At 38.8% G+C, this 25,518-nt stretch overlaps 2 protein-coding genes and 2 pseudogenes across 7 annotated transcripts; 3 read left to right on the forward strand and 1 right to left on the reverse strand.

Moving 5' to 3' along the window:
- The first annotated feature begins 328 nt into the window (after positions 1-328).
- On the forward strand, positions 329-1,680 carry LOC102911749 (heterogeneous nuclear ribonucleoproteins A2/B1-like; annotated as a pseudogene).
- Positions 1,681-5,068: 3,388 nt separating this feature from the next.
- Positions 5,069-5,867, forward strand: LOC121825625 (large ribosomal subunit protein uL10 pseudogene; annotated as a pseudogene).
- Positions 5,868-7,898: 2,031 nt separating this feature from the next.
- Positions 7,899-17,023, forward strand: LOC143266743 (uncharacterized). 6 transcript variants are annotated; one of them, XM_076562680.1, is made up of 7 exons: positions 7,899-8,132; positions 8,601-8,659; positions 11,231-11,263; positions 12,569-12,694; positions 12,963-13,089; positions 13,302-13,394; positions 13,974-17,023. In XM_076562680.1, exons 4-7 carry the CDS (start codon positions 12,692-12,694, stop codon positions 15,671-15,673), a joined length of 1,923 nt encoding a protein of 640 aa, XP_076418795.1. In that variant the 5' UTR covers positions 7,899-8,132; positions 8,601-8,659; positions 11,231-11,263; positions 12,569-12,691; the 3' UTR covers positions 15,674-17,023. The 6 variants fall into 6 exon arrangements, with proteins under 6 accessions (XP_076418795.1, XP_076418796.1, XP_076418794.1 ...); XM_076562681.1 differs by lacking the exon at positions 12,569-12,694; XM_076562679.1 differs by lacking the exon at positions 11,231-11,263.
- A 556-nt stretch (positions 17,024-17,579) lies between these two features.
- Positions 17,580-20,692, reverse strand: Spaca5 (sperm acrosome associated 5). Its single transcript, XM_006991430.4, has 4 exons — positions 20,474-20,692; positions 19,911-20,069; positions 17,856-17,934; positions 17,580-17,751 (listed from the first exon to the last, which is right to left on the reverse strand). Exons 1-4 carry the CDS (start codon positions 20,616-20,618, stop codon positions 17,652-17,654), a joined length of 483 nt encoding a protein of 160 aa, XP_006991492.1. The 5' UTR covers positions 20,619-20,692; the 3' UTR covers positions 17,580-17,651.
- Between the last annotated feature and the right edge of the window lie 4,826 nt (positions 20,693-25,518).

The following is a 25,518-nucleotide window of genomic DNA, read 5'->3' on the forward strand; positions in this document are numbered from 1 at the left end:
ACTTTCTTCCAAGGTTACCTTCATATTCCTACTGTCATGGGATGGTGGCCCAGGACCTTGTTTTGTTGTCATGTCTAACCTCTGTAAATATGTTTCATTATATAGATGGGATAATGCTAATCTTTGAGTATTTCACAGGTTTAGAAAATTATCTAAATGTAGCAGCAGCACTGAATCCTGTGTACAGGTGTTCCCAGCAGCACAGTTTCTCAAGCACCAGCTGCTCTCACCAAAGCATCAGGACATGTCTCATGCTTGTGCACATCCAGGGAGATCTTTCTCATCTCACTCAGCTACAGAAAACTGGACTGGAATGATTGAATCCACAATGGAGAGAGAAAACGAAAAGTTCCATAAACAATTAGTGGCTTAAGCTTTGAAACCACAGAAGAAAGTTTGAGAAACTACTGTGAGCAATAGGGAAATTTCACAGACAGTGTGATTATAAAGGATTCTGAAAGCAAAAGATCAAGAGGAATTTGTTTTATAACTTTCTCATCCATGGCCAAGGTTGAGGCTGCCAAGGCTGCATGGCCTCATTCCATTGATGGGAGGGTAGTTAAAGCCAAAATGTGCTGCAGCAAGAGAGGAGTCGAGGAGTTGAGGAGGGGGAGCCCACGTGACTGTGAAGAAGCTGTTTGTTGGTGGGATTAAAGAAGATGGTAAAGAACACCACCTTGGAGATTACTTTGAACAATACAGAAAAATTGATAATATTAAAATAATTACTGATCTGCAATCTAGAAAGAAAAGAGGCTTTGGCTTTTTACTATTGATGACCGTGATCATGTGGATAAAATTGTATTGCAAAAATATCACACCATCAATGGTCACAATGAAGAAATTAGAAAAACATTGTCAAGAAAAGAAATGCAGGAAGACCAGATTGAAGGGGTCTAGGGCACAGAATACACCCAGACACCAAATTCTCAGCATGAAGGAGATTTAATTTACCTGGGAGGGGACAAGCAGGGGTGGGGTGGATGGCTGCCTCTAGATGGGGCAAAGACAGTGACAGCCTACTGGTACATGGTCATTTTAAGGGTTCTGGCTCAAGAAAAGGAAGAAAGGAGTTATCCATCCCAAGAGGGTTGGGGTGGCTGTCTCTGGTTGACTAGGAGAATACAAGAGATGAGGTGGTAGGCTATTGTCATATAGCTCAGTGCTGTTTTATGAGGTAGGCTGGTGAGTTGAGAGACTGTATCAGGACCAACACAAAGTTCTGGGAGTAGAAAAGAAGGAAAGGTTGGTTTGGGGGATTCTCAAAGTGGCAGTGGCAATTTTGGACCAGGACCAGGAAGCAACTTTAAGAGGCAAATCTGATAGACATGGAAGTGGACATGGATTTGGTGATGGCTATAATGGGTATGGAGGAGGTGACCATTTTGGAGGTTGCCCTGATTATGGAGGAAGAAAAGGAGGATATTGTGGTGGAGGACCTGTATCTGGCAACCAGGGTGGGGACTATGGAGGTGGTTATGACAAATATGAAGGAGGAAATTACGGAAGTAGAAATTACAATGATTTTGGAAATTATAACCAGCAACCTTCTAACTATGGTACAATGAAGAGTGGAAACTTTGTTGCATCAGGAACATGAAAGGACCATATGGTGGAGGAAATTCTGGTTCTGGAGGAAGTGGAGAAAGTGGGAACTATTGTGGGAGGGGCCAATACTGAACTTCTTCTTACTCATTCTGGGCTTCACTGTATAAATAGGAGAGGATGAGCACTCAGAGGTAACTGAACACCTTCAGGTTATCTAAATAACAATGTTAAAGAAACTCTTATCTCAGTCATGCATAAATATGCAGTGATATTTCAGAAGACACCAGAGCAGATTCAGAGAGACATTTTGGGAATGGGTTGGATTATTTAATAACATTACCTTACTGTGGAAGAAGAATTGTAAAAAAATGCCTTTGAGACAGTTTCTTAGCTTTTTAATTGTTGTTTCTTTCTAGTGGTCTTTGTAAGAGTGTAGAAGCATTCCTTCCTTGATAATGTTAAATTTTTAAGTTTCAGGTGACATATGAGACAGTTTTTAAGATTTTTCTCAAAATCTTTGAAACGATAATTAGCCAGGATCATGGTGTATTAAGACATACCTTTTTCCTTTAAAAAAAAAAAGTAAGTGCACTCTTTCTGCTCTGCTCTGCTCTGCTTCCTCCCACCCCCACCCCCACCCACCATCACCTTTCTTTCTCCAGGCCTGGCTCTCCTCTTTCCCCTCCCTCCTTTGCCTTCCTAATAAAGCTATGAAAACCAAAAAAAAGTAAGTGCACGTGTAGGGTTAAGAAACTGTTGTACATTTATGAGTTAATAAAATAATTCTAAAGGAAAAAATTAATCAAAAAGATCTATAGGTGCTCTTAAGGGAATGAAGCTGTGAGATCAATTCACACAAGGTATAAGGGCCAGGCACAACTATTAAATTCCTGGGAGTACAATGATGTAGTCAGATGTATACAATACCTGACAATGTTATCAAGAAAAATCCTACAACAACACATATTGTAAATATAAAAGAGCTGTAGAAATGCTTGTGGCTCCAGGATATTAGGGGGTTTTCATATCTCTCCTTGCCCAAATTTCTCATCCTCTGTATAACTTGATAAAGAAGGGTATTATATGATACACAACAGAAAGGCTCAAAAGGCTTTTGGGGCAGGCTCCGATCCTTAGAAAGCAATCTAAAATACTGTATGTCCCATTATCCCTGTGTCACTTTGTTATAAATCACTAGAAGTTCAGAAGGCTATAGATGGGAGCTAGGCAAAAACAACCTGAGCAAATAATTCCAATAGGGCAGTGGGTCTCGACCTTCCTAATGCTGTAACCCTTTATTACAGTCCCTCATGTTGTGGTAACCCCCAACCATAAAATTATTTTTGTTGCTACTTCATAATTATAATTTTGCTACCGTTATGAATCATAATGTAAAAATTTGTTTTCTGGTGGTCTTCTAAGCGTTGTGCTTATGCTCATAGATTAATTACTGTTACTCTCAGCCACAACTAATCAATGGAAATATACTTCCTTGAGGTGTGTCACAGAGATTCATCCATAGAAGCTTTTAAAAACTTCTGTGGCTTTGTAAGCCAATGCTAAACTATAAGTGGATATCTAAATCATGCCCTCCAAGGCTCAAGGAACACTGTGGAAGAGGGAATCAAAGAGAATGGAACAGCTGAGAAAGGGGTGGAGTGTTATATAGCTATTCTCCCCCCTCCCCATTTAAACATTCACTTCAAGAGGGAAATAAAAGGCTCATGAAATTCAGGAGGTAAACCAATTTCACACAACAAGGAATGCTGAAACTTGCAAGATTTAGGAAAGACTTTCTTCATAGTTGTAGAAGCAGTAAACTGCTAGGGGAGAACAGCTGCATTTGAGTCATTTCCCATCCTGTAACCCCTTACCCTTATTCTGTTAGTAACCCCAACTCCTTGGTTGACCAAATTGGACTTTGATGCAAACATTATTTTGATATATTGCAAGTTTCCTTTCTACGGTGAGTAGATGAGTGTGTAGGGGGTGGGTAATCTTTCCAGGAAAAGTCTCTTATACATCACTCTGGTCCTCGGTAGTTAATTCTACCAAGGTGGGTATTACTGCTTTGCTACACAGAGGGAGGCCACATAAAAGTGTAACAATAGCATAAAACACTACCATGCCAAACTGTTGCTGTGGCATTCTTGATTCTTAGATTCACTACTTGAAGTCTGTACTGGCTGGTTTTGTGTGTCAACTTGACACAAAATACAGTCATCAGAGAGAAAGGAGCCTCAGTTGAGAAAATGCCTCCATGAGATCCAGCTTTAAGGCATTTTCTCAATTAGTGATTAATCAGGGAGGGCCCAGCCCATGGTGGGTGGTGCCATCCCTGGGCTGGTGGTCTTGGGTTCTATAAGAAAACAGACTGAGCAAGCCATAGGAAGCAAGCCAGTAAGCAGCGCCCTTCCATGACCTCTACATCCACTCCTGCCTCCAGGATCCTGCCATATTTGGGTTCTTGTCCTGACTTCCTTCAGTGATGGATAGCAATGCTGAAGTGTAAGCCAAATAAACACTTTCTTCCCCAACTTGCTTTTTGGTCATTGTGTTTTGTTGCAGCAATAGAAACCCTAACAAAGACAATCTGCTAGGATTATTTTCTCAATTTGAGTGACTGCTTAGATGGTCTCCTGTCCAAATCAGGATTATTTCCAGAAATTTACTATGTCATATATTTTCCCAGTCATCATGCCACTATTGAGGGACTAGGTTAGTTATCTCAAAGTAGGTTCATCTTATGATTGAAAAGAATTAAGTTTATTGATTTCTCTTTCTTGCTCTAAAATGTGCATGATATCATTTTGCTGTTACAATACATCTTGAAGGCCCTGGTCAGATCCTGGTGTCATGCTCTTGGATTTTCCAGCCTCCAAACCATGTACCAAATAAATGTCTATCATTTATAAATTATCCAGTCTGTGTTAATTCTGTTTTTAACCACAGAAATGGACTAAAGAAAAGACACTATGCTTAATGAAAGAAACTAAAAGCAAAAAGCTAGCCAGGCAGTGGTGGCACACACCTTTAATCCCAACACTCGGGAGGCAGAGCCAGGAAAATCTCTGTGAGTTTGAGGCCAGCCTGGTCTACAGAGTGAGATCCAGGACAGGCACCAAAACTACACAGAGAAACCCTGTCTCAGAAAAACAAACAAAAAGCTAGTATGTGATTCTACTTTTATGAAATAATCACAATAAGCAAGTCCATAGTGACAGCAAAAATATATGTGGTAGCTAGGATCTGGGATCAGGGAGAGATGGAAAATGATTGTTTAATGGCTGAGGGATTTTGTCTTGGGTGATGAAGATGGTCTGGAACTAGATAGTAAAAATGTTTGTGCGGTATTTTGGATGCATAAAATGGCACTGAATTGCATATGTTAAATGGATAACATAGTATATTTTACATTATATGTGTTTTTCAAATAAAAAAAGTTTGCCATTTCCCCCAGGCACCCTCATTAGAGTGGCATCATCTTTAAACCCTGCATAATAATCCCTGGCTCTCTACCATGGTACTCAGGGAGGTCAGGGCCACATAGAAATCCAACTTCTTTTTTAAAACCATCAGATTTTTGGATGATTATCCTAAATGCTTCATTGTGGGAGCAGTTGATGTGGACCCCAAGCATATTTGGAGGGATGACTGTGGTGCTCATAGGCAAGAACACCATGATACACAAGGCCATCCATAGGCATTTGGAAAATAACCCAACTCTGGAAAAACTGTTGCTTCATATCCAGGGGAATATGGGCTTTGTGTTCACCAAGGAGGCACTAGCTGCTGACTCTGAGATAGTACCACTGTCCAGCCTAGAACAATGATCTAGAGCCCAAGAAGAGAGATTTCTAGGCTTTAAACCTCATCACTGAAATCTCCAGGGGTACCACTGAGATTCTGAATGATGTGTAGTTTATCAAGACTGGAGATAAAGTGGGAGCCAGCAAAGCCACCCTACTGAACATGTTCAACATTGTCCCCTTCTTTTGGGGGCTGATTATACAGCAGGTGTTCAACAACAATGACATCTATAATTCCAAAGTGCTTTACATCAACAATCTATCTCTTCATTCTCATTTCCTGGAAGGCACCCATAAATGTTGCCAGTGTTTATATGAATATTATGAGACTGTTGTTTCAGTGCCCCATTCTATAATCATTGGACACAGTGAGTCCTGACTGTGAAGATTGAGTATACCTTCTCATTTACTGAAAAGGTCAAGGTCGTCTTGTCTGGTCCATCTGCATTTGTGGCTCCTTTCACTGTGGTACTGCCACTACCACCACCTCTGCTGTTGCTGCTGCTGTAGCCCCAGCCAAAGTTGAAGACAAGAGCTAGAGGAAGTATATAAGGTATAGGACTTGGTCTCTAATCATCAAAAAACAACCAACTCATGTGACTTTATGTGAGAAACAAGGGAATAAAGGCTCACATGCCTTTAAATGTTTCTTTGGGGCTTGTGGGGGGCGGGGATCAAACCCAAGGCTCTTTACATGGTAGGAATGTGCTCAGCCACTGAGTTATGTTCCCAGCCCCCATGCCCATAGATTTCATATGAGGTAGAAAATGTGAATACTGGTCATGAAGCAGAGTTAACCTTAAGTTAAATGTGTAACTGAAATGGGGGTGAATTAGAAAGACTGGCAGAGTGGGGAGGAGTGAGAATCATGAGGGTACAGTAAGGTTAAATTAAGTCAAAAGTGTCATTCAATTTGAGTCTTGTGCTCCTGGAAAGCAGGAATGACTATGAAGCTCCATGCCTTTGTTTTTATGTTCCAACAAGAGATTAACTGTACAGGTCCCTGTCTTTTCCAGCTCTGGCTGCCATAACAAAATACTAGCTTAAACATCAGGAATTGCTTTCTCACAGTTCTGGGGGCTAGAAAGGGCAACATCAAAGTCAGTTGATTTGGTTTGGGGCAAGGATCATCTTGCTTGCTTGCAAGACAGCTGCTTATTACTGTTATTACTCAAATGACTTAATTTTTGTCCAAATGAAAAGTAAGCTCTTCAGTGGCTTTTATGGGGGCACCAATTCCATTAGATCAGGGTTCACCTTAATAACATTATGTAACTCTAATTACTTCCCAAAGACATCATCTCTGAATAATATTGCACTGAGGGTTAAGGTTTCAACACCTTAATCTTTGGAGGGTGCACAAATCCATAGCACTCCCCAGTGCTTTTTCCATATTCTGAAATAAGACCCAAGTCCATCAATCCCCTTGACTCAAGGACGCTTTGTTAATGTGTTTCTATAAAAAAAACTCTAACCCTTCTTCCTTGTCTTTAATATATTCCTCATTAATGAAAGTTGTAATAACACTAAATTATGTAATTTAGTGTTATAATTAGTGTTAGTGTTGTAATAACCACTAAAAAAAAAAATCACTCCTTCATTGTCCCTTGCATGATACTATAGTGTGTCTGAAGTCCAGAGCTGGAACAGTCTCCTGTTGGTTCCTCTAGGACTCTAGAAGACCCTGAGAGGTGTTTCACAGGACCCAGAGGCTGACATATGCACTTTCCCAAATCTCTGCTACAGGTTCCCAGGAATGTGGTCATGCAGGGGTGAGGGGGAACGGACTCACTGTCAGGACTTTGTGGATTCTCCCCTAGTCTCTTAAGACACAAGATCGTTAGGGTCCCTCCGTTTCTTTCTGTCTCTGACTCTCCCTGCCTCTGTGCTTACCAGTGTTACTTTCTTCACGTATTTTTTTTCTCTGAGCACAGAATCATACCCGGACTTGCCTACATTCGCATCCTGGTATTTCCCACAGGGGATCATACCAATTTGAGTCTTCTTCACAGCTAGCCTAATAGTACTTACATCTCTAGTCATATTTCCTCAAAGACCCACCAACTCCATGATTTCTCCCCATCTCCACAGTGGTGATTATCTTTAGAGGAACACATTGTTCTCTGCTCTGATTCCCTTCTACTCCGAATACCAGGAAAGGTGGTGGCTTTCCAGCTATTCCCCCATCTCCGCAGTGGTATCTCCCTGCTGAGGGTGGGGGGTGGGGAAGCGGAGGCAGGGGCTGTAGCCCTCAGCTCTAAAAGCCACACGTTATTAGTGTGCCTTTGTACAAAAGGCCTAATCTTATCGCCAAGTGTTCAAATTCCTCACAAAATCTCATCCCTTCTAAACATTAAGAGGCAGATTTTTCCCCACTGTACGGAATGGCAAAGGCTATAAAGATGTCCGCTCCCTTGAAAACATGGCTTATTGGCGCATCCATTTTTCTTGCCTGCAAATTCGATCCTTGTGGTAATCAAAATATTTAGGACTGCTAGCGCTGATGGCTTCAGGAAGGGCTACTGCGCATGAGCAAGTTTAGTGACTGACAGTAACCAAGGCGGGGTAAAGGACTAAAAAGTGGCCGTCACAGGAAGTTATGACTGATTGGGAAACATTAAAGAGACTTTGCCGGCATAAGAATTCAGATTTTAAGATTGGAGAAGGGAGTGAAGGAAAGCGGAGTTCACTCAAAGCGGAAGTGGGAGGGCTGGTATTCAGGCAGGCCAAGTGAGACAGGCTAGTGTAGACTCCGCAAAGACGCGAATTTACTGGGTGAGTATTTGGGGAGGGGCTCAAATACGAGTACTGAGAATCTGGGCAGGGGGCTGCAAGCAGTGTGATGGAGATACATTGAATGAGTTAGAGGGTCTGTGGAGGCTTTGATCGAGGCGGGCTGTGGAATGAATGATGGGAATATGTGGGTTTTGTGATGATCAGGCTGTAGAGTGAGTGATAGGGTCAGTAGTGTAAGTGATGTGGGGCTCTGTGGGATATACGATTGGGAGTTTTAGGGAATCTGTGATAAATATACAACGGCCTATGAGGCGCATCACAGATCTGTATTGTTGGATGATGGGAACCCATGGGGGAAAACAAATGTCCTTACCCTTTTTTCTTAGCTATACAGTGACTGTTTCACCACATGGCATTTGTGGATTTCTGGCCTGATGATTTGGTGAATTTTCAATCTGGGTATCCTTGCCATCTGAAGCTCTTCTCTTTTCTTCTCCCTCTCAACAGTTCTGCCTTTTTAGGCCTTTGCCTTCTTGCCACAACAATCAGTCATGACTGAGTCCTTGGTAAGTTCTTACTTGCTTCTCCCAACTACCCTCTGTCCTTATTAGGATAGAAGCAATATTGTATGGTGGTAAAGACTATAGAATCTGCAGCTAAATTGCTTTTACCAGCTTTAGGAGCTTACCAAAGCTCTCAGTGCCCTGGTTTCCTTAACTGTAAAATGGGAATGGTTAGGATGATAATGATAGTAATACTTACCTTGTATGGTGATTGTGAATGTCAATTGATTTAATGTATGTTTAGAACAATGCCTTGATGCATACATAATAAACCTTATATATGAGTATATGAATTAGTGTATTATTATTTATTCTATAAAGTGGGTATGTATAAACACAAAGTTTAAGGATATATAACAAGACCAGCATAAGTATGAAATATGTATCTGTGTGTGTGTGTGTGTGTGTGTGTGTGTGTGTGTGTGTGTGTCATAGGATTTTATATATTTATGTTAAGGTACAGTTACTTTTCTGAGCTTTCTGTAAGCCACAACAGAAAGGTAACAAAACATATTCACTTGTTTTATCTAACCTTACAAGACAGTAAGCCACTTGCATAGATGCTTAGATTTCCTGATATTGATCAGACAGTCCTCTGATGGGTCCCTTCAAGTCCCTATTAGAAAACTTATGATAAACACAGGGTTAATATTGCTCTGATGAGACTTAAATTATCTTCCTGTCAACCAAAGCTGTCTTGCTGAAGCAAAACTAAAAGGGATGTGACTGTTTAGGAAAGCCAAGCCAAGCCTACACAAACATGTTCTGGACTGCATGTGAATAAAACCTTGGTGTCAAGGAAGATGATATAAGCCATATGTCCTTCAAATTATTTTCCAGTAGTTTTTATATAGTTTTTATTATCTAGCTGAAAACCCTGAGAAACCCATAGGATTGTCCTTTTACTTTTAGTCTCAGAGTTCATGACATCCTGACCATTTTACATTCTTTCCCTTCTGCCCTTCTTTTACAAGTCTGTATTGTTTCATCTTCATACAAAAGTGGGATAAGAATGGCACCAGAATTAAAACTTCTCTAATGAGCATAGTTACACATTTATTATCCCAATTTTCAGGAGGTGGGGGGCAGGATAATCAAGAATTTGAAGGTAGCCTGGGTTACCTAATTAGTTCCAAGCCAACCCAAGCTATGTAGCAAGACTTTCTAAAAAAAAATCAAGGATCAATTCAAAACACACAGGCACGCACACACATATGTACACACACACGCCCACCCAGAAAGATAAAGGGTGTAGCAAGTGGTAGTTTGTCTAGCATTCTGTGGGACTTGGATTCAATCCAGGAAATAAACTCTGGAAGTGTAAAAGAGGACACTAGCTCATTTGGCAGAGTGCTAACATGGTCAAGAGGCCCTTTGTTCTACTCCCAGGAAAACAATAATACTAAATAAAATAAAAAGGGAAAAAGGATCTCATGATATCATATCACCAATCATTGCAGATCGTTTGAAGTTGGTTAACTTCTGCCCTCTCTGCCTTGTTCTTTCTATATGTACATATAATTCGAAACATAATAGTTAAAATTAACTCATTAATAAAAACTTTTGCAACTCTTTGTCTTCCCTTTACATTGTAATATTTGGTCATAGCAGTACAAAGTGAGCATCCCTAATCTGAAAATCTAAATTCCCCAAAGCTACAAAATATGCAGCTTTGTGCTTTGTGAACATGATGCCTCAAGTGGGAAATTCCACAACTGACCTTATGTGATGATGGGTCGTGTACAAAATGCAAACATACTGAAAGTATTTTACAAAATTACCTTAAACAGTATATATATGAACAAATGAATTTCATGTGTCCATTTGGCTCTCATCCCTAAAATATCTTATCATGTGAAGATATATAAATATTCAAAAAAATCCCAAATCTAAACTACTTCTTTGTCTCAAGCATTTTAGATAAGGACAACTCAATCTGTAGTAGTAATGATGATGACAAAACACAAGGTGGTGCTAATGGTAATAGGAGTGGCAGCAAGTGAGCTTATACTATGCATAGCTCTATACTAAAAAATACTTTATATGCATAGGCAATTTTAATACTCATAATAACACTATGAAATGGATACAATTATCATTCACATCTTCCAGGTGAGGAACAGAGTAGATAAGCAAGTGATCACTGGCACAGCTGGGGTAAAATATAAGATAGTTTTTTACAGATGTTTCAGTATCAGGGACACAGAAGGCTTTTGTTGTATTTTTTAGCATCAGCGCAGAGGAAGGAACCCCAGGCCTCCTACGTGCTAAATAAGTTCTCTACCGCTGAACTGCACATCTAGCTAGTTGAGATTTTATTTTGTTTTCTTCAATTTTTTGTTTTAGTTTTGAGATAGGGTTTCACACGTGTAGCCTGAGCTAGCCTTGAATTTGGGATTCTCCTGCCTCGGCTTCCTGAGTGCTGAGATTATAGGGATATGCCACCAAAGCTGGTTCACATAGGAATATTTTAAACAGCTATATTTTTCTCTTGTATTCATACACCATGATTTATTGATGAACATCATGTTGAAGGACCTCTGTGTGGTGATCTCTTGTCATCTTTGTTTTCAGAGATGAGCATTTCTAAAGTGTTTGCTTTAAAAGGTGGGTGTGTTGTGAGCTTGCTTAGATATCATCAAATTGCATTTTGAAATGTTAATACAAGTTGACAGCTTCTCTAATAATGAGTGAAAAGACCCTTGTGAATCCTTTTGTCATAATTTTAAGATTTGCAATGTGATAGTTGGAAATATTTTATGTTTTAGTTTGTGTTTATCAATATGGTTGAACAACTTTATGTTTTTCTCTTTTTATATTACTTTTGTGGATTCTTTTTCAAATACTGTTTTCTTTTTCCACTTGGGGTTTAAAATCCTTGTCTTTCTATTTTTAAACCTTTTGTAGAAATATAACTTAGACAAAAAATCTTATGTTGATTTATTGAAATATAGCATAAGTAGAAAAACATATAAAGTATACAGTTTCATGAACTTCTACAGATTGAAAACACATATGTAAGTAATACTTGGATCAAAAAAGAAGAGGAAATGACATGCCTTCCAGAAACTTCCATGCCATTTCTAATCATTAGCTCTTGATTTATAATAACCACTTTCTAATTTCTATCATCATAATTTACTTTTTCTCTTCTTGAATTTCACATAAATAGAAATATACATATTATTATTTTGATCTGACTGCTTTCACTTGTCATGATTTTTTTGTGATGCTGGGAATGGAACCCAAGGCCTCACAAATGTTAGGTAAGCACTTTTCCACTGAGCTATATCTCCAGCCCATCATGTTTTATATTTACATTCTTGTTACTTTAGGTATAAGTATAATTTGTTCTATTTCTGTTATTATATACCATTCTATTGCATAAGTAGTTCACAATTACTCTTCAAATCCACTGATGATGGATGTTTCCATTTTGGCTATTATAAACAATATTTCTGGGAATATTTTTGTTTATGTATTAGTGAACCTGTGTGCACATTTCCATTAGATATATACCAAAGAATGAGGTTACAATTTTGTAAGTTAGAAGTATTTTCAGTTTTAGCAATTCTACCAAGCCATTTTCCAAAGTGTCTGTACCATTTTACTCCTACCAGCAAAGTATGAAAATTTGTGTTTCTCCACATCACTGCCAACATTTAGGTTGTTAGTTTTAATTTTAGCTGTTCCGTTGGAAAATACTAGTATTAGTATCTCAGTGTAGCTTAAGTGTGTGTTTCTCTGATGACTAATAATGTTAAGCATCTTTTTGTATGTTTATTCACCATTTGGATATTGTCTTTTGTGAAATACCTATTAAATATTTTTCTTTTTTCTATTGGATTATCAATATTTATCTCATTACTTCTTAATAGTTTCCATAGTACAAGAGTCCTTTGCTTTGATTAGATATTGCAAATCTTGAAGAAGGCTGTTGCAGTGCTGAGGATGGAGCTTGGGGCCATACTGTGCATACTGGTCAAGTATTCTACCACTGAGCTACACCCCTAGTCCCTAAGAAGGATTTTTAAAATGGTAAAACAATAGCTTCTCCTTGAAGAATATTTTGTTTACCATAAAGAACATTATCACTTCAATTAGCCTAGTCTAATCTCTCTCTCTCTCTCTCTCTCTCTCTCTCTCTCTCTCTCTCTCCCTGCCCCCTCTCTCTCACACATTATAATCCATAAATATGTACAATTTTAATATGTCAATTTTTAAAAGAATATTAAAACAAATATTTACTAACATTTTGAGAGAAATAGTATCACTAATTTTTACCAATAAAAGTATGCAATTGCAGGGATCAGTGTCATTCGAGGATGTGTCTGTGGACTTCACCCAGGAAGAGTGGAATCAACTGGACCCTATTCAAAGGAGCCTATACAGAGATGTGATGCTAGAGAATTATAGCCATCTTGTCTCTTTGGGTAAGGATGGCTTGTTGAATAATTCATGGTGTCACCAATTGTGTCTCTAAAGTATTCTAATACTCTGGGTTCTAGAGATTTAATTTCTTATTTCCTCTTAAACAAGATGATAATTGCCTATGTGAAACATACCTTTACTAAAACACACCTTACTAATTTTTTAACTGAATGTCACACAGAGTAGCCAAGTCTTGTATGATTTCCCACTACAGGGTATCCTATTACCAAACCAGATGTAATCACCTCTTTGGAGCAAGGGGTCCTTGGCATCATAAAGAGAGAAATCCCGAGTTCAAGTTGCACAGGTAAGAAGGGAGAATTGGAAGATGGTGAGAGCAAGGCCTTAGATGCTCTGGTAAAGGTTTTACATTTTTAAAATCTCAAAAGTATCTTCTTAAATGTTATATATACTCTTACTGCTCATTCCAAATTGTTTAGTAGGTTTCTCTCATAGTAACCTTTGAATGAGCTGTTAAGAAACTGGGCCCTATTCTGGCTTATTCATTCTGCTTCTTTTTTCATTCACTTCAATCATTTCCAGCCTTTCTTAAAAGATATTTGCATTCTGGGTGTCCCTGACCCCAATTGTGGGTTTACTGTCTTTCCAGTATCCATTTTCCAAGTGGCTCTCTGAACTGTATTTAGTTTCTCCAGTTTTAAGCTAACAATTATATCACTTATATTTATTGTTATTTTCCTGGTCCAACATCTTTTGGAGCACCGTGGGTTTTGTTCCCTCAAGCTCTGAGTGTAAGAGAGATACATACTTGGAATCTCTTTCTGAGCAGTACATGGACATAGAAGAAATTAAAGAACAGCACTATCAGAAGCCTGCTTCTGACTAGGTGTTTTTACAGAGTCTGGTTTATTCTTCTTCTTTATAGAAGATGGGCAAACTGAAGACTACCTGGAGTGGCATCAGGAAAACCAAAATATACACCTGGAGCAGGCTGTATCCATTTTTGAGAAAAATGTGACTGAAAGAAGTTATGAATATGATGAATTTGTAAGCCCACTTCCTCAGAACACATGGGTAGTTACTTCAGGACCCACACCCTATATGAATAACTCATTTGAGGAAAGTATTAAAGATAATTTAGGTTTACTCAATCCTAGTAGTTTGAGCTTTGCAGCTCAGGAATGTTATGAATGTAATAGATGTAGGAAATTATTAATTCCTGGCAGACATGAGATAAATGATGGAATGAAATTCCATGACCATAATATGTATGGTAAAGATTATATTTATAATTTTGTTCAACATGACTTGACTCAACTTGGAGACAGAAGCTATGAATGTCCTGAGTGTAGAATAACCCTCAGCCCAAGTTCATTCCTTATTGTTCATCGGATCACTCACATAGGAGAAAAGCCTTATGAATGGGCAGGATGCAGAGAGGCATTCAACAACACAGCACACCTCAGTCTACATCAAACAATGCACACAGGAGATAAACTCTTTGAGTGTAATGAATGTGGTAAATCCTTCAGAGAGGAATCAACACTGCATATACATCAAAGAACACATACAGGTGAAAAACCATATATATGCACTGAATGTGGCAGTGCATTCCAAGAAAAAACAAATCTCATCATACATCGGAGAACTCACAAAGGAGAAAAACCCTATAAATGTACAGATTGTGAGAAAACCTTCAACCAAAAGGCACATCTAAATGTACATCAGAGAACACACACAGGAGAGAAACCTTTTGAATGTACTGATTGTGGCAAGTACTTCAGAGAGAAATCAACACTGAATATACATCAAAGAACCCATACAGGAGAGAAACCATATGTATGCAATGAGTGTGGCAAAGCCTTCAGAGAAAAGACAAAACTCATTATACATCAGAGAACTCACACAGGAGAGAAACCCTATGAATGTTCAGAATGTGGGAGAGCCTTCAACCAAAAGGCACACCTCAGTGTACATCAGAGAACACACACAGGAGAGAAACCTTTTGAATGCAATGAATGTGGCAAAGCTTTCAGAGAAAGATCAACACTGCGTAGACATCAAAGAATTCATACAGGAGAAAAACCTTATGTGTGTTCAGAATGTGGAAGAGCCTTTACCCTTAAGCTGAGCCTCAGTGCTCATCAGAGAATTCATACAGGGGAAAAAACAGATGGGTGTACAGTATGTGGAAAAGTCTTCTCCCGAAAATCATACCTCATGTTACATCAGAGAGCTCATACAAGAGAAAAATTTGAAAAATCATATGAATGCAATGAATGTGATAAAGCATTCTTCCAGAAATCATATCTCATTATTCACCAGAGAGTCCACACAGGGGAAAAACCCTATGAGTGTAACATGTGTGAGAAATCTTTCTCCCAAAAGTCATATCTCATTATTCATCAAAGAACCCATACAGGAGAGAAACCCTATCAATGTGATAAGTGTAGCAGAGCCTTTAGAGAAAAGTCCAAACTCACTGTGCATCAGAGAAATCACACAGGAGAGAAACCCTATAACTGCTCTGAATTGGAAAGAAACTTTCCAGATGTCAAAGTTCATCATGGATTAGAGAATGTAGAGATAAGAGAAAATGAATTGAAAATGGAAAATCTGTCATAATAAAATCAAAGAAAATGAAACTGTAAACAGTGTTGGGAAAGTTGTGCTGTATGTAGATAGGGTGCTTTGCTGAGGATATGTCAGTTGAGCTAAAAATTCAGCACCATCCACATTGGGAGATCATTCTGGGTAAAAGGAATAGAAAGATCCTCTTTGTTAAAGCAAAAAACTTGGTCTTTGTACTTTTGCATCATGGACCTATTGAATGATCATTTCCCATCAAAGAGGTTGCTCAATGCTGAAATCATTAGAAGTCTTGAATGTATGAAAGCTGTCAGATGGAAGACAAACCTGATCATAAATATGGGCATAAGTATCAAAGAAATTCAATTAATTAATTTCAATAAGTGTATTTCCTCAGAAGTGAAAAGAAATATATATTTCTAAATTTAATATCGAACTCTCATAGAAAAAAGAAACAAAAATCTTATTAGAAAAAGTGGTTTATCAAACAATTTTAAGTTAAAGATTTAAATATAACCATTAAAGGGGCAACAAATAAAATATTATAAAGTTCCAAATTATTATAATAGTCAGAACAATGTAAAGAAGATACCACTAGAGTATCAAATTCCAATTTTAACAGTTGACAATGCCAAGTTTCCACCCCAGCCTGATCTGGGAGGACTATAAGCTTCCAAGGACTATAAGCTGCCTAATAGGCTTTAAAAGACCTGTTTTTTACACAGATTCATCAGTTTACTTCTTCTGCTTTTGATGAATTCGGAATTCTGTCAATAGCCAGCATGGTGACAACCTTTAAAGACCTCCATGGAGATGTGAAATTTTGTTATCTATACTGATTGGGGCAAAATATAGGGGAATTCCAGTTGACATTAAGGAAGGGATCTTGAACTCTCCTTGCCATGCAGTGACAGCTAGCATGTTTTTAAGGATCATCCCTGCTTATTTTTGATGAACACTAAAAGCAAGGCTTTGCATTGTTGAGTAGCCACCCCCCATGACCATGGACTACAAAGGACATGAACAACTACTTCATGAGAATAGCTAATTCCAGTGGGACTGCCCAGGGGAATGAGAGCAAGTGGCAAGTTCTTAGCAGCTTTGATCAAGAAACAAACTGAAACTCAGGCATTCTGTAAAAAGAAATTATTGCTTTGTGCATCCATTGAATTCTTTGCCTAAATTCCAAGCCTGTCATTAGCAACTATGGATTTTGATTATGAAAGAGGTAATAAGAGGTTGGGGCTTAGAATGGTAGTATGTGGAAATATGTGGGAAAATGTGAACATTTTAAATTCTCAGTTCACACTGTGTAAGCTATATTTAATTTCATTCTCCCCTGAAGATACTGTAAGTGTCTTAAATAAAGACCCTGTAGTGACCTCATCTGAAAATGATGCTTTTTAAGGTAAGACATTTTTCATATCCTTACACACCCAACCCCTCTATCCAAAACTGTAACTGACTTTTTATTGAGATAGAGTCTCACTATGTAGGCCATGCTGGCCCTATGCTTGTGATCTTCCTGCCTTTGCCACTTAAGTACTGGTATTACAAACATGTACTACCACATGCAGATCTTTAATAGAATTTTTTATCCAAGCACTATATGTGTTTTCCAAACTTCAGTTCATTAAATCTTCCAAATAAACCCCAGGAGTTATTTCTCTCATTATCATCCTCATTTTTCAGATTTGGAAACAGGCAGAGAAAAATTCAGTAACTCTTTAAAGGAAGCACAACCAGTAAGTGGTAGATACAATATTTAAACCAAGGAAAATCTATGCTCTTGATTACTATACCATCCTCCCCAACCCTGAAGTGATCTTGTATCTCCAGATTAGATCTATAAAGCTATGGAGGAAAGGGTTGAATGGGAGTACTTTCAGACACTAAAAAACATGAAGAAAATCAAAACATCTGACAGGTAGTAGATCTTGCATTAGTTATAGATGCCATTTTTTATTAAACCCACAAAAGAAAAAATGGAATCTCTATACTTATGAAATCTGAGTCACCACTCAGTATGGCTTGAGTCAGTTTTCAGATGCACATCACACCCCTTGAGCCATTCAGATAAATCATGACCAGCACAGTGCCGGCTCCAAGAATCCCTGGGAAATAAAAGGAGGAATGGAAAATAAAGTGGACAAGTTGATGGAGCAGTAGCATCATTTTTTGTGGCTGTCCATGATCCAGACCATCCCTATGAACTTACCAGGCATTCATACTCTTATGTAAGGATACAACATGCTTGGCACATGCGATGTCATCAATGATATGGTTGTTGAGCAGGTCTGGTGAAGGGAGAGAAGGATGGGATGATCTGGTGCACTAAGGATGCAATAAAATGTTTGAAGGCCCTAAAGTTTCTGGATTCTTTAGAGCCTAAATAACATTAGCTATGATGTTGGCCAATTGTAAGTTACTTTCATTCTTTGCTAAATAGTCATAAACTGTTTCACCTGCCATGTTGACTGGTGTTATACAATCTTAACTCATTACGAATGATCCTGTTTGACTTCGACTATCATGTTGGCTGGTTATGAATAACCCCAACCACCACAATGAGGCCCTGAACACCTTCCAACTCCACATTGGCCAACTCTGAATGACATCAACTGTTGTCATGTCTCAGGTTGAATGGTGTCAACTATAATGTTGGCTGGTCTGGCTTTGCCTCTACTACCATGTGGCTAATTAGGAACCACTTTCTTTCTATATTGGTCATTCCTGATGACTTCAGACCCTATGTGGTTAGGTCCTTGATAAGCTAAACTCCTATCTGACTGTTATAAATTAATTCAGTCAGGGCTGAAGAGATAGTGCAGCAGTTAGGAGTACTTGCTTCTCTTGAAAAAGACCCACGTTTAATTCCTAAAACCCACATGGCAGCTCACAATTCCAGGGGATCTGACCCCTTTTTCTGACCCATCTACAAGCACCAGGAATGGACATAGTGCATATATATGCATGCCCATAAAACATTCTTACACATAAAATGTGAATAAATATTTTTTAAAAATAAATGATCTTAATCTTCATACTGGCTGGCTACATTCAATTTTACCCATCATAGTGCATAGTTCTCCATAATCTGAACTGCCATGTTGGTAGTCCAGGATAACATTTATTTACAATTTGCCTAATGATTTCAACCACCATGTTGACTAGCCCTGGAAAATCTGTATTACTTATATGTATGTGGGTGTATGCCACAAGTGTCGGGTGCTCATGGGGGCAGGAAGAGGATATCAGATCCCCATTAGTGCTAGGACCTAAACTTGGGTCCTCTAGAAGAGCATCAAGCAGTCTTAAACACTGATCTATCTCTCTATCTCCCTAGAAAATCTTAACTACAAATGTGACTAGTTATAATTTTGTCCTCCATTTTAGCTAATCCTAAATGACCTTGATGGTCATGTTGTCCCAAACTGAACAAATTTATTTTCATTTTATCTACTCATTTAAAAGCTCATTATTCACTTGCCCTGTTTAAGACCATCTGAGATTCTGGATATCCTCAACCTTCAGTCTTGCCTGTCTTTTGTGACCACCTCTGTCATGTTCACAAGATTTAGATGGCCTCAACCTCCATTTGATCTGGCCTTAGGGAATCATAGTCTCCATTTTGGCCTGTTGTAGACAACCTCAGCCATCAGTTTGGTCAACCTTAAGAGAAATTTCAATTGCTATTATATTTTTCCTCAATAATACCACATTTTTGTCTGGAAAGTTCTCTCATTTCTTTCCCAGGGTGGTTTGGTTTTGTTCTTACTTCCATACTAATGCTTCTTTCCTTAGGACCTAGATAGTCTTCATTCCAGAGCAGGACATTCTTCCCCTCTATTTTACATGAAGCAAAGTTTCCTGTTCCCCAAATATCAAGAAAATTTCAGCTTGCATTTTAAGTGAGGTTGGGGAGATGGTAGGTATTTGCACTATTTCTGACCTAACAACTTCTTGGTGTAGAGTGGCTAAGGATTCAGGAAGCTTTCTCTATCAACCCAGAGACTTTCTTCCTTTCCCATTATTTTTCTGCCCCAGCAAGAGATTAATATTTAAAAGACATTCCAGCCAGATGTAATGGCACATGCCTTTAATCCTAGCATTCAGGAAGCAGAGGCAGGAGAATTTCTGAGTTTGAGGCCAGCCTGGAGAGAGATCCAAGGTCAAAAACAAACAAACAAACAAAAAACAACAAAAGACATTGCTTTCTGTGTGTGACATGGGGACCAGACAGGGCTTCTGTGTGTCCCCAGGGATGCCTTACCATTACAATTAATGTGACAGAGGTTCTGGGTGGATGTGACACCATTGTTACACCACCAGGCAGAGTTCAGCTGGAAAATGCCATATTCACTGCTGCCATCTGGATTGCGGTCCACAAAGGAGGTATCAAAGCCACTTTCATAGTGTGCCACGCACAGCCCTGGGACAGACAGAGGGTAGTTAGGAGGTGGGCATACACATAAAGAATAAGGAAGGCTAAGAGAAGGGGGGCGAATACAGATATGATTGTCATCTTAAGTTGTGAAGCTAGTTGTCTAGGATTGGTTGTGGATTGTTTATTCTGCTGACCTATCATTGATGCTGGTGGTGTATGGTAATAATTATGAAGATATTGATGGTAATGATGATGTTAATGATAGAGACATTGTGAAGACAGTGATGATGATGACTTTACAGTTGAATTAAACTAGTCATCATAATCAGGTGGTGACTGAAAAGATTGTGTCCTGGCCCAAAAAGATGAAAAATTACAAAAGAGGCCTGGATCTGAGTGAGGTAAGTGAATTGGGGTATGGATAAGACTTGGGGCAACGGGAATCTTACAGTCTCCCACAGTGTAGCCTCTGAAGCCATTGAGGCCAGCCTTCTCCAGCTTTCTTGCCAGCTCACAACGTTCATAAATCTTGGCATCCACAGTGGCGACCATCAGGGTGGCCAGGGTCACTACAACAGTGCTCCAGGCCTGCATGACACCCAAAAGCCGTTCTATCTGATTCCTTGCCTCAGACTCATCCTGTGATGATCAAAAAGTAGGGACATTCTGGAACTCTGGGCACTGTGAGCACCAGTCTGAACTATAGATTCTGGAACACAGAAGCTAGAGGGCTGGGGACTGTACCACTTTCCCTAATGTAAACTCTGTTAGAGACCGGGAGATACAAGAGAAAGAAAAACATTAACATATACACAAAAATGAAGGGAGATGAAGACAGGGAGAAACTCAGAAATATCAGAAAGACACAGGAAGAGAAGGATTGGGTATGCACAAAAGATGTACAGAACTTGGATACTTGTCCTCACAGTAGGCCCACATTTCTCTACATTCTTTAATACTGTCCTACCTTGTCCTAGGCTTGCTAATTCTAATTTACTACATGGCTACCTCCTTTTCTACTCACTCTGATGCTTGGTGCCTCTGTTACCCCCTCTGCTGAGTAGTCAGTTCTGTCTTCTACATTGTGTTTACTGTCACCCCTAGTTCCTTATGCTCTGCAGAACATGACCATCATGCCCTCACTCTACCCCTCATTACCTTTATTTACTCATAGTCCTGATCTGTTGGAACTGCTATAGCAGAATACCCAAGACTATGTAATTCACTAAGAACAAAAACACATTTCCACATAGTTTTGGAGGCCAATAAGTCCAAAATTACAGTGATGGCATCTGATGGGTGCTTTCTTGCCTTATTCTCACATGGTGGAAGGCAAAAGAACAAGAGAGTGAACCCATTTCTGCTTTTGGTAGTTGTTTTAGGTTTACTAAAACTGTGATGAAACATCATGACCAAAACAAGTTGGGAAGGAATGGGTTTATTTCAATGACAGTTTCATTTAACAGTTCATCATCAAAAGCACTTAGGGCAAGAACTCAAACAGGGCAGGATCCTGGAGGCAGGAGATGATACAGAGGCCATGGAACAGCACTGCTTATTGACTTGCTTCCATGGCCTGTTCAACTTGCTTTCATATAGAATCCAGGACCACCATCCCAGAGATGGTTCCACCCACAATGGGCTGGGCCCTCCCCCATCAATCACTGATTAAGAAAATGCCTTACAGGCTTATAGACTGCTTATAAGTCCAATCTAATGGAGGCAAATTCTTTTTTTAATTAATAAAAATAATTTATTAAGACCTTATATTCAGTAAATATATTTTATTTAATTTTTTCCATTTTATATAACAACCACTGTTCCCCCTCACTTCCCTTCTCCCGTTCCCCCCACCTCCCCTCACCCCCCCTCACTCCCATTCACTCCACATAGAGGGTAAGGCCTCCCTTGGGTAGTCAACACAGGCTGGCATACCAAGTTGTGGCAGGACTAAGCCCCTCCCCCCTGCATCAAGGATGAGTAAGGCATCCTACCATAGGGAATGGACTCAAAAAAGCCAGTCCATGTACCTGGGATAGGTCCTGGTCCCATTGTCAGGGGTCCCACAAACAGATCAAGCCACACAACTGTCACCCACATTCAGAGGGCCTAGTTCAGTGTCATGCAGGCTCCCCAGCTGTCAGTCCAGAGTCCCTGAGCTCCCACTAGCTCTGGTTAGCTATCTCTGTGGTTTTTTCTATCATGATCTTGACCTCCCCTTGCTCTTATCATCCCTCCTCCCTCTCTTGAAATGAACTCCAGGATCTTGGCCAAGTGCTTGGCTGTGGGTCTCTGCATTTCCTTTCTTTAGTTACTGAATGTAGATTCTATTATGACAATTAGGGTTGTCATCAATCTGAGTACAGGGGAAGGCTAGTTCAGGCACCCTCTCCATCATTGCTAGGAGTCTTAGCTGGGAACATTCTTGTGGGTTCCTGGAGATTTCCCTGGAACCAGGTTTCTCCCCATACTTGCTCACTCTGTCAAAATATCTATTTCATTGCTCTCCTGCTTTATTCATCCCCCAAATGTTGCCATCTTGATCACTCATGTTCCCATCCCCATCTCCCACCAGGACTCCCACCAGGAGTGAAGGAGTGTCCCCTTTCTCCACATCCTCCCCAACATAAGCTGTCATCAGTGTTTTTGATCTTAGCCATTCTGATACATGTAAGATGGTATCTCAGAGTCATTTTAATCTTTGTTTTGGTGATGGCTAAGAATGTTGAACAATTCCTAGAATGTCTTTTGGTCATTTGAGATTCTTCTGTTGAGAATTCTCTATTTAGATCTGCACCCAATTTTTTAATTGGATTTTATGGTACTTTGATGTCTAGTGTCTTGATTTCTTTATATATTTTGGAGATCAGCCCTCTGTCAAATGTGGGATTGATAAAGATTGTTTTACATTCTGTAGGATGCCATTTTGTCTTCTTTACCATGTCCTTTGCCTTATAGAAGCTTCTCAGTTTCAGGAGGTCCCATTTATTAATTGTTGCTCTCAGTGCCTGTGCTACTAGTGTTATATATAGGAAGTGATCTCCTGTGCCAATGCATTCAAGGCCATTTGCACTTTCCTATCAGGTTCAGAGTAACTGGATTTATGTTGAGGTCTTTGATTCACTCGTACTTGAGTTTTGTGCATGGTGATAGATATGGATCTATTTGCAATCTTCTACATGTTGACATCCAGTGATGCCAGCACCATTTGTTGAAGATGCTTTCTTTTTTCCATTGTACCATTTTAGCATGTCAAAAATCAGGTGTTCCTAGGTGTGTAGATTAATGTTAGGGTCTTAAATTTGATTCCATTGATCCACGTGTCTGTTTTTATGCCAATACCAAGCCATTTTTATTACTATAGCTCTATAATCTACTTGAAGTCAGGGATGGTAATGCCCCCAGAAGTTCCTTTATTGTATAGAATTGTTTTGGCTATCCTGGGTTTTTTGTTTTTCCATATGAAGTTGAGTATTGTTCTTTCCTTGTCTGTGAAGATTTGTGTTGGGATTTTGATGAAGATTGCATTGCATCTGTTGATTGCTTTTGGTAAGACTGACATTTTTACTATGTTGATCCTACCTATCCATGAGCATGGGAGATCTTTCCATATTCTGATATCATCTTTAATTTCTTTCTTCAAAGACTTAAAATTCTTGTCATATAGGCCTTTCACTTGTTTGGTTAGAGTTACCCCCAAGATATTTTATGTTATTTTGTGGCTATTGTAAAGGGTGATGTCTCTCTAATTTCTTTCTCAGCCCATTTATCATTTGTATATAGGAGGGTTACTGATTTTTTTTTTAGTTAATCTTGTATCCTGCCACATTACTGAAGGTGTTTATCAGCTGTAGGAGATCCCTGGCAGAATTTTGGTGATCACTATGTATACTATCATATCATCTGCAAATAGCAAAAGTTTGACTTCTTCTTTTCCTGTTTGTATCACTTTGATTTCCTTTTTTGTCTTTTTGCTCTAGCTAGAACTTCAAGTACTACTATACTGAATAGATATGGGAGAAAGTGGACAGCCTTGTCTTGTTCCTGATTTTAGTTCAATTGCTTTGAGTTTCACTCCATTTAATTTGATGTTGGCTGTCAGCTTGCTATATATTGTTTTTATTATGTTTAGGTATGTTCCTTGTGTCCCTGATCTCTCCAAGACCTTTATCATAAATGGGTATTGGATTTTGTCAAAGGTTTTTTTCAGCATCTAATGAGATAATCATGTGATTTTTTTCTTTCAGTTTGTTTATATGGTGTATTACATTGACACATTTTTGTATGTTGAACCATCTCTGTATCTCTGGGATGAAGCCTACTTGACCATGATGAATGATTTTTTATGTGATCTTGGATTCAGTTTACCAGTATTTTATTGAGTATTTTTGCATCAATGTTCATGTGGGAGATTAGTCTGTAATTCTCTTTCCTGTTTGCATCTTTGTGTGATTTTTGTATCAAGGTAACTGTAGCCTTATAAAAAGGGTTTGGCAATTTTCTATTGTTTTGGCAAAATTTTCTTCTCTTCCTATTGTGAGAAACAATTTAAGAAGTGTTAGTATTAGCTCTTCTTTGAAATTCAGGTAGAATTTTGCACTAAAACCATCTGGTCCTGGGCCTTTTTGGTTGGGAGAATTTTGATGACTGCTTATATTTCTTTAGGGGTCATAGGTCTATTTAAATTATTTATCTGATCTTGATTTAATTTTTTATGTGGTAAATATCCAGAAGATTGTCCATTTATTTTAGATTTTTTTTCAATTTTGTGGAGTACAGGTTTTTGAAGTATGACCTAAAGATTCTCTGGATTTCCTCATTGTTGTTATGTCCCCCTTTTTATCTGATTTTGTTAATTTGGATATTCTTTCTCTATCTTTTGGTTAATTTGGATAGGGATTTGTCTATTTTGTTGATTTTCCTCAAAAAACCAACTCTTTGTTTCATTGATTCTTTGTCTTGTTCTCTTTGTTTCTATTTTATTGATATCAGCCCTCAATTTAATTATTTTCTGTCATCTACTCCTCCTGGGTGAGTTTGTTTCTTTTTGTTCTGGAGCTTTCAGGTGTGCCATTAAGTCACTAGTGTAAGATTTCTCCATTTTCTTTATGTGGGCATTTAGTGCTATGAATTTCCCTCTTATCACTGCTTTCAAGGTGTCCCATAAGTTTGTATATGTTGTGGATTCATTTTCATTGAATTCCAGGAAGTCCTTAATTTCTTTCTTTCTTTCTTTCTTGACCCAGTGATGATTCATTTGAGAGTTGTTCAGTTTCCATGAGTTTGTAGGCTTTCTGCATTTATGTTGTTGTTGAATTCTAACTTTAACCCATGGTGATCTAATAAGATACAGGGGTCATTCCAATTTTTTTTGTATCTGTTGAGATTTGATTTGTTACCGAATATGTGGTCAATTTTGGAGAAGGTTCCATGAGGTGCTGAGAAGAAAGTGCATTATTTTGTGTTTGAGTGAAATGTTCTATAGATGTCTGTT

Source organism: Peromyscus maniculatus, chromosome X (assembly GCF_049852395.1).
Source record: "Peromyscus maniculatus bairdii isolate BWxNUB_F1_BW_parent chromosome X, HU_Pman_BW_mat_3.1, whole genome shotgun sequence".
NCBI classification, from domain to species: Eukaryota; Metazoa; Chordata; class Mammalia; order Rodentia; family Cricetidae; genus Peromyscus; species Peromyscus maniculatus.